At 51.7% G+C, this 12,643-nt stretch overlaps 3 protein-coding genes across 3 annotated transcripts; 2 read left to right on the top strand and 1 right to left on the bottom strand.

Moving 5' to 3' along the window:
- Positions 1-1,755: 1,755 nt before the first annotated feature.
- On the bottom strand, positions 1,756-6,621 carry N7498_010450 (ATP-binding cassette glutathione S-conjugate transporter YCF1; the record flags this gene model as incomplete). Its single annotated transcript, XM_058457506.1, has 5 exons — positions 1,756-2,013; positions 2,076-2,167; positions 2,221-2,289; positions 2,347-6,259; positions 6,331-6,621. The coding sequence occupies 5 exons, from the start codon at positions 6,619-6,621 to the stop codon at positions 1,756-1,758; spliced, it is 4,623 nt and encodes a 1,540-aa protein (XP_058304405.1).
- Positions 6,622-7,773: 1,152 nt separating this feature from the next.
- On the top strand, positions 7,774-9,739 carry N7498_010451 (putative C2H2 finger and ankyrin domain protein; the record flags this gene model as incomplete). Its single annotated transcript, XM_058457507.1, has 2 exons — positions 7,774-7,822; positions 7,872-9,739. 2 exons carry the CDS (start codon positions 7,774-7,776, stop codon positions 9,737-9,739), a joined length of 1,917 nt encoding a protein of 638 aa, XP_058304406.1.
- A 273-nt stretch (positions 9,740-10,012) lies between these two features.
- Positions 10,013-12,444, top strand: N7498_010452 (uncharacterized protein; the record flags this gene model as incomplete). The annotated part of the gene is made up of 7 exons (XM_058457508.1): positions 10,013-10,152; positions 10,222-10,498; positions 10,561-10,842; positions 10,894-10,940; positions 10,996-11,289; positions 11,347-12,104; positions 12,152-12,444. 7 exons carry the CDS (start codon positions 10,013-10,015, stop codon positions 12,442-12,444), a joined length of 2,091 nt encoding a protein of 696 aa, XP_058304407.1.
- Positions 12,445-12,643: the final 199 nt, after the last annotated feature.

Raw genomic sequence — 12,643 nt, forward strand, 5'->3', positions numbered from 1 at the left:
CAGGTGGAGAGAGACGTAATCATACGGTAGAAGAGGGGCTGGCGTCCATTGTCTGATCCCGATCGATGCCGAAGCGAGATCAACCGAGCCAGGACTCTACCCTTGAGTTTAACATTCACAACTTCAACCTGGGATTTGGCTCTTCACCGTCCAATTGGCCGGTCGGAACCCATTGGACAAGATTTCTGGAACGGGGGCTGCGATTCCCCGAAGCACTGACCTTCCCTTGCCTGGCTGAAACAAATGCCGACGAAGGGAAAGGCTAGGAACTTACCTCTTCCAATGACACCCTCCTGATCCGAGCACGGACGGGGTATGGCAATCTGAGACGAGAGAGGGGGGCGAACAATATGGCATGCAACATGCGCGCCATGCAAGATCTGATATATGACATTTCACTTCCCGGTGGTGGCATCCGACGATGGGCGTGGATCAGGTACCGGACATTTTTCGATATCCCCCGCGATCGAGCTGGCTAGATACGGTATAGGCAACAATGGTATTCCGGTGGCAATTCTACCTTCCAAAGTTTCTCCAGCCCTGAACCATCATCGGCCTGCAAGAACAACACATGCATAGTGCAGAAGCTGAGCCTACCCTGGACGCTTATCGCTTCCTGTCGCTTCCTGGCACCCTTTGCGTTTACATCCAGGAAACCTAAGCGATGCACATCCACCGCCTCATCCAACACCCTCGGTCAGACCGCGTGGGGAGAACAATGGTGCATGAGCAATTTATGTACGCAAGGGGACCCCGGTTGTGGATGGCGACTATTGAAGCATAACCATATATTTCCCGACCTATTCTTAGCCCAATATGATCGTCGAACTAGAGACGGGGAGCGGGACGTTTGTGGCAGGTGTAGGACCCAGTCATGACTACATGGTTGACGCGGAGTGGGATTTCCGCTGGCGAAGTGATTTATTTGCCTTGCAAGGACAGATAGAGGCGGGTTCTTTCTGGGTTCGGCGTTTTATTAATATGTCGGTGGTGGGTGCCACGCTGGACATTTGTTCACCGCTACAATGGACGGATATCGAGATTTCACCGCGTTTGGGTCTCGGCGCTACTGCAAATAATCACGATCTCAGGAGTAATTATGTCATTGTGTGCATGCATTGTACAGTTCGACCTTGCTAGGTTGGGGTCTGGGCGCGGAGTTTTGGATTTTATCTTGCAATGTGCATTATGTCTGAATGACATGAAGTATTCACATGCTATCAACAACAAAAGCAAGCATGATGCTATACACGCAATTGATCACAGGGGTAGAAAGGAAATGAAATTTGAACAAAGCACTTTTCGATTTTCCAAGGTCACGCCAATCAGCTGTCCTCGATCTCGCAAAGGCACGCAATAATTGACACGGAGAGCCGGGGCGCAAAAGAAGTCTGCTTAAAGAAAAACGAGATCTTGTTTTGCTCACGATGTTGCCTATTGGATTCTTGTCAGGGGGGCCTGGGGTGTTGCATTGACAAGGGTTTCGCCATAGCAGATGCCACTATGCACAGACGCCCGCGCCACAAGGGGGTGGCCACTGGGGGTTCGAACGGTCGGGACAAGATGAGAGGCATGATCCATGCGCGGGAATTGAACAATCAGCAACCGCGCAGACAGAGATCGGCCCGACGCTCTGGGGTCAAGATCCGGATTCCCCGAGCCACTCAGAATCGCGGGGGCCGGGCGCCTCTGTGCAGGCTGGCTGAATACGGATGACGCGGAAATTCGTAAGGGCTCATTACAGCCGATTGGGTTCTAGATTTGTGAACTGGCGAGGCCGTCGCCGTCAATCAAGCCTGCCTCCTTGGCAAGCTCGTAGAAGCGACCGCGTTGCTTGATCAGCTCGGCTGGCGTGTCGAATTCCGCCACACGGCCCTTTTCTAGAACAACGATTCGATCCGAGTCGATGATCGTGTTGATCCGGTGCGCGATCGTAATGATCGTTCGATCTTGGAAGATGCTGCTGCGCAGAGTGCGCTGGAGCAACGCATCCGTCTCCACGTCAACCGCGGCCTGGGATGATGCTGTTAGCCAATACTGTCAAACGGAGAAGGCCGAGGAGAGGGCATTCTTACGGTTGCCTCGTCCAGAACAAGGATGTTGCTGGGCGTCAACAAGGCCCGGGCGAGAGAGACCAGCTGGCGCTGTCCTTGACTCAAATTGGATCCTGGAATCATCAGTCAGACATTGACACAAGGCGTGAATACGAGTCGCTCTTACCTCCTTCCTGGATCTCTGTATCGAGTTGGCCTTCCATCTGGGAGACATGCTCCTTCAATTTCGCATGGTCTGGTTTTAGTAGGTCAGTAGATATTCATATAGCTGTGAGAATGAGTTCAATCATACCTAGCACGCTCCAAAGCTCGGTATCATCATGAACATGGCGGGGATCCAAGTTGTCGCGCAGGGTGCCTTCGAACATGGCAGGGTCCTGGGGAATGATGGCGAGGCGACCACGAAGATCAAACAGGCCAATGGAAGAGACATCGAGATCGTCAATGCTAATGGTACCATTGGCAGGCTCGATGATTCGGAAGAGAGCCAGTGTAAGAGAACTCTTTCCGGCACCCGTCCGGCCAACGACGCCAATCTTCTCGTGAGGCTTGATGTCAAGGTCAATGTCCTTCAGCACCAAGTCAAGACCCTCACGGTAACGAGTGCTGTAGTTCTTGAAAGAAACAGCACCCTGAGCAGGCCAACCGATAGCAGGACGACGCTTGAAGATAACCTCGGGCGCCTCGCTAGGAAGATTGGCGTACTCGAGAACACGCTCAACGGATACAATGTTTGTCTCAACTTCGACGGTCTGACGGACGATCCAATTCAAAGACTGCGTGATCTGGAGAGCATAAGACATAGCCAGACCGACCATGCCTGGCGCAAGACGGGTGCCGGCGGCAACAGAGGCGATGGCAAGACCTGCAGAGGCCAGAATAATGATCGAACCAAGGAATTCAAGTCGTACAGCGAGCCAGCGGTTAGCGCTGATAGAGGGGAAGTAAGCTCGCAAGTTGGCATCCATACGCCACTCGTTCTCGAGAGCAAATCGTTCCTGCTGTCGGTAGGCGCGGATGGTGGAGATACCACCCAGAGATTCCTGGAAATGAGCGTAGATAGGACTCCGAGTAACACTGTCCAGGCGCTTGAGCTCACGCGAGGTTCGCAAGTAGTACTTCTGGTAGCTAAGATAAACATAGGCCAACGGGACGACGAACAGCAGGAAGGCTGGGGTCGACGACGCAATAACGACCATCGTAAAAATCGCACGAGCAGAGTTGGCGAAGAGCATGTTGAATGTGCGGGCAAGAACCTCATCTACACGGTAGATGTCGCTAGAGAATCGGTTGAGAATACGACCCGAAGGAGTAGTCTCGAAGAAGTTCATAGGAGAGCGGAAGATTGCAAAAGCCATTCGCTCGTGAAGCTTTCGGGAGGCCTCGATCGAGCAGAAAATCCACAGAATCAAGTTCTGGAAGATGACCAGAAGCGATGATCCCAGACCAAATGCGAGGTAGATACCAATGAACTTGCCGACGTTCTCGTTGCTGCCGTGTTCCTCGTTGTACTGAGTCCAGCTCTTCAGCCAGAAGTTAGCGAGCACCTGGGCGGTCTGTCCGGCCAGAAGAGCAAACAAGTAGAAACCAACTGCCACAATGTTGCTGTCCTTGGCGTATTCGCCATAGACACTCCATTTAACCTTACCCTGCTCAGATGTTTCCTGGGTTTGCTTGGACTTGAGGATGTTTTCCTCGTCCCCGAGCTTGCGCCTCGGGCCCTGCCAGCTGGCGGTGCTAGCCCGACGAAGAGTGACATGACTGGTCTTCCTTTGAGGATTGTGGCCGCTCTTGATGGGGACAAGGGAGCCTGGCTGTTCCAAATCTTCGCTATCCGAGTCCTCTTCATTGGCGATAACCGTAGTCTCATCGGAGCTCTCAGGGCTCGCAAGGCCATCCTCAGAGCCGCTGGCATCACGATCGTCATCTGATGAATCCACCAGGTTGGTCCGGACAAGGTTGGAAATCTCACCCTTCATGGCCATGAGCTGCTCGTAGGTGCCCTTCTCAATGATAGTCTTGTCGCGGATCAGACCGATGAAATTAGCCTCCTTGAGGATTGTGATAGCATTGGTGGCCAGGATCCTGGTTTTACCGTTGAGAATACCAGTGGGGCCGAGCACCTTGTTGATGATATGGCGTCCGACATGTTGGTCAACTGCCGAAAGAACATCGTCAAGCAGGTAGATGTCGGCACGAGCGTACACTGCACGGGCAAGGTTCAAACGTGCCTTCTGTCCTCCGGAGAGTGAGATGCCACGTTCGCCAACTTCGGTTTGGTCACTGTCTGGCAGGTTCTTGAAATCATCCAGCAGGGCACAGGCCTCAACAGTAAGGTCGTAGAAGGCTGGATCCCATCGGTGTCCAAACACGATGTTCTCCCGTACGCTCGCGTTCATAACCCATGGTGCTTGCGCGACATACGCGACACGACCACGGACGATGACCTCACCCTCATTTTTATAAAGTTCACCCAATATCGATTGAAGAAGTGAAGACTTCCCGGCTCCAACACGACCAACGATGCAGCTGAGTTCACCCTTGCGAGCACTCAGGTTAATATTCTCCAGGACATTGGTTCCAGCGTGGCGGTTCCAGGTAAACGAAGCGTCACGAAGGCGAACAGACTCGTCGCCGGTATGTTCCACGGGGTCCTCAAAGACAACCGCATCGGTCTGCAACTCTTCGGAGGTGAAGTAGTCCATCAATCGCTGCACAGCCACAGTAGACTCGATGACAGAGGTGATAACCATAGGCAGAATGGAAAGAGGGAACGTCAGAAGGTTGAAAAGAGTCAAGGCAGGGAAGACGATTTCGGTAGTCAGAGGACGGTCGCTAGTCAAGACAAAGACGGTGAATGTTGAGCATGATACTAGGAAAGGGGTCGACTGCCAGGTGAAGTTGGCAATTGATTGAGTAGCTCCGATTTTGCGGAGGGTGTTGAGCTCCAAATCGTTTCGAATGTGGCTAAGCTTATTCATGAAAGCTGTGTTCCATGCATATAGCTTGATGCTCTTGATGTTATTCAAAATCTCAGTCATCAGACGTGTCCTTGAATCCTTGTTCTTCATCTGAATGATCTGCAGTTTCTTCATCATGCGCGCAATGACTCCGTTCAGAGGTATCATGAGGATCATAACACCGACACCGGCGAACATGCTAGGTCCTACCAGCTGGTAGAGTGATAACATGCACAGAACAATCTGGAAAGGGGCAGACAAGAGTTGTGTGCCAAACTGGGTCAAATCAGACAGTCGCTGTTGATCGACAGCCATGTGATTTACAATATCACCAGTGGTCTTAGACATACGACCCTCACTCGACAACCGCAACGCCTTGGAATAAATGAGGGCAGTCAAAGACGACTTCACCCGCATGCCAGTGTCGAAGGCTCGCTGGAAGTATTGGTGGAGACAGCTGGTCTGGACGACCGAGACAAGGAACATTGCCAGCGCAATTGCCACACCTCGGATGACTGGCTGGGGGTCAGGGCGCCGGTACGAATCGATAAAGGAGATTAAATACCGCAACAGCTGCGGCTGGACAAAAGCGAGCGTGTCACTACCCGACTTGATAATGGCACCACGGAGGTATGGGCCACCAAACGCCTTGAAGAGGGCAATCCATAGAGACGGCTTCCTCGTCTGCAGTTGTTCCTCCCAAGCCTCGTTCAGGTCATCGAGCGTGACGCGGGTAGTGTCACGACGACGGAGGTTCCACAAATCATCCTGGGTCAGATAGTTCTTGTATCCGAACTTCATCAAAGGCGTCATCCAGCTGAAGGTGAGAACCGAAAAGATATCCGCATAGTTGTACGGACATTCATCTTCATCACCCAGCGCATCATAGGCGCTCTGCTTTTTCGGAACGAGGTACTCCAAGACAAACTCGAACAATGCCAAGCCCAAGCTGATATTGATGAGGACGAAATACGGGAGGTGGTGGATGTAATCCTTCCGCACGACGAGGGATTGTAGCTTGATGCCATAGACGATGATGAAGAAGAGCCAGTAGAACAAGACGACGCCGTTCGGTTGCCGGCTCCGCCAATGTTCATAATATTGCACCACATAGATCACACCCAGAGAGCCGAGAGTCGCGAGCGAAGACCAGAAACGGAAGTCGGTCCAGAAAGTTTTCGGCTGGGTCTCGGCTTGAAGGGCTGCTTGAAGAGCGGTGACAAAGATCAGCGAGGCGAGAACAACCTATTGAAGTGAGAAGTGGTTAGCGATCGGGATGAACCTGTAACGGCTAGAGTGACGTGGGGCTAGCATACCAGCTTGGCGTAGAAGTGCCAATTCTTCGAGACGGGCTGCGGAATACGCTTCTTCAGCAAGAGGTACAGCGCGCCAGCGCCGGACAACATCCCCCACACGGCGACCGCAGCCACGCCCACGTCAATGAAGCATGGAGTCAGATGGAAGCCTGTCGGACTGAGGGGACCCCAGCCCTCGGGATCGGTGCAGAAGGACTGCTTGCGGTGATCGAAAGCCGATACGAGGGGCGACTGCAGGGATTCTCCAGGATCGGAGCCCCCGAGCACCGCCTGGGAATAGCCATCTAACATATTGATGACAAGCGACAATACGCCCCAGTATACCTTTTCCTTGGGAAAGCAGGAAGAGAAAGGCGGCGGTGTCGGAAATGGTAGCTCGCGGACTGCTTACTAAAAGCCCGAGCTTGCTTCGCCCGCAAATCTCCAAAGTCCGGGCGCTGACCCAGCACGGTGGATCCCCTGCTCTCCAAAAGCGACCTAGCCTGCTTGTCACAATGCTTGTCCCGGCTAATTTCCCTCGATATCAGCATGAACTCGAGCAAAATGAAAGCCATGCAAAGACAACTAAAGAAAGCCCGAACATATGCTGACGTGATAGGAGGCGTCATCCGGCGATAAGCGTCGATGTAGGTAAGGCGGGAGTCCTTGCGCTCCGCCTACAACTCGGGTCTATGATGGATGGAGGTCCATTTCCTCTTGACCATCTAACTGGAACTGAGGCGACTTTGATTGAACCAAATGAGTGACTTACATATCTGTGACACTACCTAGTTATCTAATCGGGTCCCTGCATTGCTTGGACGAACGACTACGGACTAGATATATATCCTGGAATTAATTTTAAGGAGCAAGGCCAGACTCATTTCGGTGCAATTCAACCACAATCTCCATCTGAAATGGCTTTCCTGGTGATTATTTAAAACCAAAATGTAGGGAAAATTACAGAACAGGGTTTATTTGAACGTTTCTTCAAGAGCCACATGGCCACGCGTTGGAACTATGACGTACTTCCGAAGCCGGCAATTGGCGTTTTCAGTCACGTGCATAATCGACAATAGAGCTGTCTCTTCGAGGTAGACAAGATTGTATGCCACTGCAAACCAAATCATGTACAGAAAGTATCAAGGCTAAGAAATCATAAATGAGCCTGGGAGTCGCGTCGTACATAACCCACAGTGAGTCAGAGCGGGCACCCATTTAGTCATAGCGCGTGTTTGGTGGCCAAATACAGCCACAATATAGGCTCCACAGATACGAGCAGCTGCTGTGAACTAAAGACTGAGCTGAAGCTTTTGTTTCAGATCGGTGTGATTCAAGTGATTGTCAATCAAACTTTACAAAAGAGCCGCATATAAGCCGAACGGCCGCCCGGATCTCAAGGCGGTAAGGTGAGCCTTAATCGTCATTAGAGGGGCACATTCCAACACTCTCTACCTAACCATCATGGGCGATACAGCTCGCATTGAAGAGCTCTTGAAAAGACCTCTATATGGTACGTACGTTTTACAGCTCTGCCACATCCTTTCCACTAACTTGGGCAGTCTATGATCTTCCACAGGAGCTTCTTGCGACCCTAAGCGCAAAAACTGCCAATCAACCTGTCACCGAACAGAACCCCGAGGACGATTCTAAAGACCCTGAGGTCGCAGCGCAAGAATCTGCAATCGCTACTTCGACACAATGCTCTCTTTGCAAAGTTTCCTACCGAAACGTACAGGAACAGCGCAGCCACGTTCGCTCAGACCACCATCGGTATAATCTCAAATCTCAACTGCGTGGGACCGCGCCTCTAGACGAGGTCCAGTTTGCGAAGGCGGTCGGAGATCTCGACGAGTCTATATCTGGATCTGAGACATCGGAGTCCGAAGAGGAGGATGCCGAAACTACACTTACAGCTTTGCTCAAAAAGCAGGCTAAGCTATCAGAGACAAAAGAGGAAGGTGACACAGCCGTGAAGGGTACACCGAAGAATCCGCTGTTTTGGTTTTCGAGCTCCAGTCTGCCGTCGAACAAATCGCTGGGTGTCTACAGAGCGATCTTCTCCAATGCTGAACAAGATGAGCCAGGCCACTTGGTGGACACAATACGGAAGAAACAACTGGCCCCGGTCAACGCGCGCACGAACAATGCGCAAGCCCAGCAAAAGCCGACCGCCACAGGTCCCCATATTTTCATGTGTATGATTGGAGGTGGCCATTTTGCTGCGATCCTGGTGTCTCTAGCGCCGGAAATCCACCGCAAGCAGGGAGGTGTTGAGGAGAGACAAGCGCGAGTTATTGCACACAAAACATTCCACCGATATACCACTCGACGAAAGCAGGGTGGCTCCCAGTCTGCTAGCGATGCTTCTCGGGGAGCTGCACACTCTGCTGGTTCCAGTCTACGTCGCTACAACGAAGCTGCGCTTGAGAAGGACATCCGAGAATTATTAGCGGACTGGCGACAAATGATTGATACATCCGAGCTGTTGTTCATTCGTGCTACTGGAAAGACGAACCGGAGGATTCTGTTTGACAAGTACGAGGGCCAGGTTCTCAAGCAGAACGACCCCCGAGTCCGGGGTTTCCCATTTAACACCCGCCGAGCGACCCAAAGCGAGCTTATGCGATGCTTCAAAGAGTTAACCCGGGTGAAGGTCAGCGAGGTTGACGAGGCCGCTCTGGCTGCAGCTGCGGCAAAGCAGAAAGAGAAGGAGGAGCCCAAGCCATCCACACCTCGCCCACAACCACAAAAGCCGAAGGTGTCTAAAGAGGAAGAGGCTGCACAGTTGCACACAACCCAGATCCAGGCCCTGATTCGCCGGTCTAAGGTTCCTGCCCTAATGTCATATTTCTCCAACAACTCGATACCCTCATCATTTACATTCCAGCCTACCGACTCACCGCAGAACTTCCGTTGTCCCACCCCTCTTCACCTGGCAGCGAGCTTGAATGCACCGGCTATTGTTACAGCACTGCTCACTAGAGCCAATGCGGATCCTACAGCCACCAACAACGAAGGCAGGTCTCCATTTGAGCTCGCAGGTGATAGGCCCACTCGTGATGCATTCCGGGTGGCCCGCCATGAGCTGGGTGAATCTAAATGGGATTGGGCTTCGGCTAAGGTCCCATCTGCTGTATCCAAGGCTGACGCAGATACACGGGCTGAACGAGAGCGAAAGGCTGCAGAGGAAGAGGAGACGAACCGTCGCAAGGCTGATTTGGGGCGGCTGAAGAAGGAGGATGCTGAACGAGAGGCACAGATGGCTGCTACTAAGCCTGGTCGCACTCTTGGTGCCGTTGAGAAGACAGCCGCGGAGAAGCGTGATGAGGAGACACGAGGCATGACACCGGAAATGAGGATGAGATTAGAAAGAGAACGACGAGCCAGAGCTGCTGAAGAACGCTTCCGCCGGATGCAAGGTAGCTAAATGGCCCACTGTATATACTACATGTTCCTTTAAAGGGCTCTCTAAACTATTAGCTTTGCCTTGTCTGCCTATGAACAAAAATTATGATTATCAATGAGCATTAGCACGAGTTAAGCACCGATGATGGGCCTGGCGCCTGTTGTGGATAAGCGAGGAATCGATATCGGAGACGCGACTTTTCGACGAAGCCATCACGACTTCGCTTCCCCAACACCGCAAATTGTTCCCCATATTACTCAAACCTTCAATTTCGATAAGTATCAACCCGCAATCATGTCTCAGGGTCTTACAGACACTGGTGACGTGCTTGTGGGCACCTTGTTCCGCTGGAATCCCGAGACTGAAGACCGCACCGACCACCTGGTCATCTACAGCAGTGACGAAATCTTCATCGGACGCGATGGAAATCACTGGTAAGTGTGCCCATGCTCGTTCCTTAATTTCTGTGTTACTCATGCACGGATTACATCGGTCCCGTCTAGTCAGTATCAAATCACCAATCCCCTTGTCTCAAACAAACATCTCCGGGTCTACACCATCATCTATGATGAAATCAACCCAAGCGAGGTCCCCCCGCTTGTGTATGCCCAGGATATTTCTAGCAATGGGACTCGGTGGAATGGCTACCCGATGAACGGAAAGAGTTTCCTGCTCAGTGATGGCGATGTCCTCCAAATCTTGCCCGAGTTCCAACTGAAATTCGAATCCGCCACATACACGAAAAACCCTTTCACCCGCGTGCAAATGGAGGAGATGAGCGTGAGTAACTCTCTGATAGTTTGCTCTGGATTTTATTATGTACTGACGAGATATAAATGCAGATGTTCAAGAATAGCTACTGCGTAACTCAACGAGTGTTGGGCTCTGGCGCTTATGGCCGCGTTCAAATGGCTTACCAGACTGCCACCGGACAGCAGATTGCTTGCAAAATTGTTGATCTCAGAAAGGTCAAAGATAACATTGCAGCAGAGCTGGAAAATATCCAGAGGTCCAGGGTTTTCCAACCCACATCAGAAATTACCATGAATCACAGACCACAGAGTGTTGAGGAGAGGATCGCGGTATATTATCGCGAGGCAGAAATTTTGTCAAAGATGTCCCACGTGAGCTATTCATCGTTATTTCAACTTACTTTGATCTAATGACCTCTTTAGCCAAACATCATCAGCTTTGAAACCGCTATCCATTCCCAGGACACGATGTGAGTAACACGACATGTAGATGCTTCTGGTGGGAAAATCCTAATCAAAGCCTAGTTACATCTTCAATGAGCTTGTGACGGCCGGCGACCTGCTTTCTTTTCTCCGATACAAAGGAGGGACACTCAAAGCCGCTGAAGCAGCCTTCATTACCCGTCAGATTTTGCTTGCAGTGGAGTACCTTCACGACAGGGACATCGTTCACAGAGATATCAAGCCAGACAATATTCTCATGACTTCTCTGGAAGCAGGTGGTCGAGTCGTGCTGACAGACTTTGGATGTGCCAGAGAGGTGACCCAGGCTATCGAACGGATGCAAACGATCGTCGGCACGTCTGAATACTGCGCCCCGTAAGGAGAAAAAAACTCTTTAACGTGTCAACATTGGATACTAATTTCTCTGAGCAGCGAGGTCAACCCGTCCAACAAACAGGGATATAGCAAAGCTATCGACCTGTACTCCCTAGGCCGTGTGACCGCCGTCTTGCTGACAGGAACCACCCCATCTCATCAGCCATACAGTCCAGAGTCTGAGACAATGGATGAACAAGAGTGTCTGAAACTCGAGCTGGCGGAACTAGGAATAACTGGTTATCCCAAGGACTTTCTTGAAAATCTGCTCACCCTTGACGAGAAACAGCGCATGAATGTGAAGCAGGCTCTGCGCCACAAATGGTTCACGTACCTCCCTTTCAAGGATAAGCTTGAGGAGCTCTACCAGAAATCCATTGAAAACTGGAAGCCGAGACCCCGTTCCGACCCTGCACTCGTGAAATTTGATGTCCTTGTTGCCTTCCAGAATTCCCTTGAACAGAACTACACGCTTCACACCCAGCCTGGGTGGAGGCTGAAAAGCTACAGACTCTTCGACATCGTCAACCACTCTCCCGATCTGTCTGACGGCAATACCTCGGCTCATGGAGCAGGACCAAAGCTACGAAATGCCGCAGACAGCCTGTCCGCTTCTAGTCAACAGGAAAATCTTCGCCCAGAACAGGGAGGACAACGTGCCCATCAAGCTCTAATCGAGGCCCGCGAGCACATGAACCAGCTCATGCAAACCACTCCCAACATTAGACCCAGAACTCCGGAGGCTAACAGGGGCCAACCGCAATTCGTGAGCCAGATCAATCGCCTGGAACCAGCCCACCCATTCCGTGCCCCAGGTCGAACCCCCTATGAGGCGGTTTCCCCCCAGACATTCACCGACGAGGTGGAATCTATCCCAGTCTTGCCGAGCGACTTGATGATATGCCGAAATACCCGTCCAATGATACTACGTTCTTCAACATGGGAGATCTCTCCACACCCACTGGCACCCATCATCGCACCCCGTCTCCGAAGCCGTTTACCCGACAGAGAGCTGCTGAGATCAGAGCCTCTGAGTCCCGAGCTGCGGAGAATCAGGCCAGCCTTGGCGGACAAGTCTACGAAGAGCTTTTCAACCCAGTCACCGGCAAGCGCAAGCGCCGCATCTTCGGAATGGATGAGGACGACTTGTGGTAAATGACCACATCTGGCCACTGGCTGACCTATTCGCAAGATGGGAAGCCAGGGAACCATGAAATGTATGATTAAAGTCTGCGGTATGCGATACACGAGACATACCTATGCAGAACTATCTAGGAAATGATCTTCTTTTGAACCGGGGCTTTCTCGTAGCAGTTTAGTGGTAATGTTATCGGTCTAACAGAACTCTAATTAG

The sequence above is a fragment of the Penicillium cinerascens genome (genome assembly GCF_028974065.1).
Source record: "Penicillium cinerascens strain IBT 15544 chromosome Unknown scaffold_4_segment0_segment1, whole genome shotgun sequence".
NCBI lineage: Eukaryota > Fungi > Ascomycota > Eurotiomycetes > Eurotiales > Aspergillaceae > Penicillium > Penicillium cinerascens.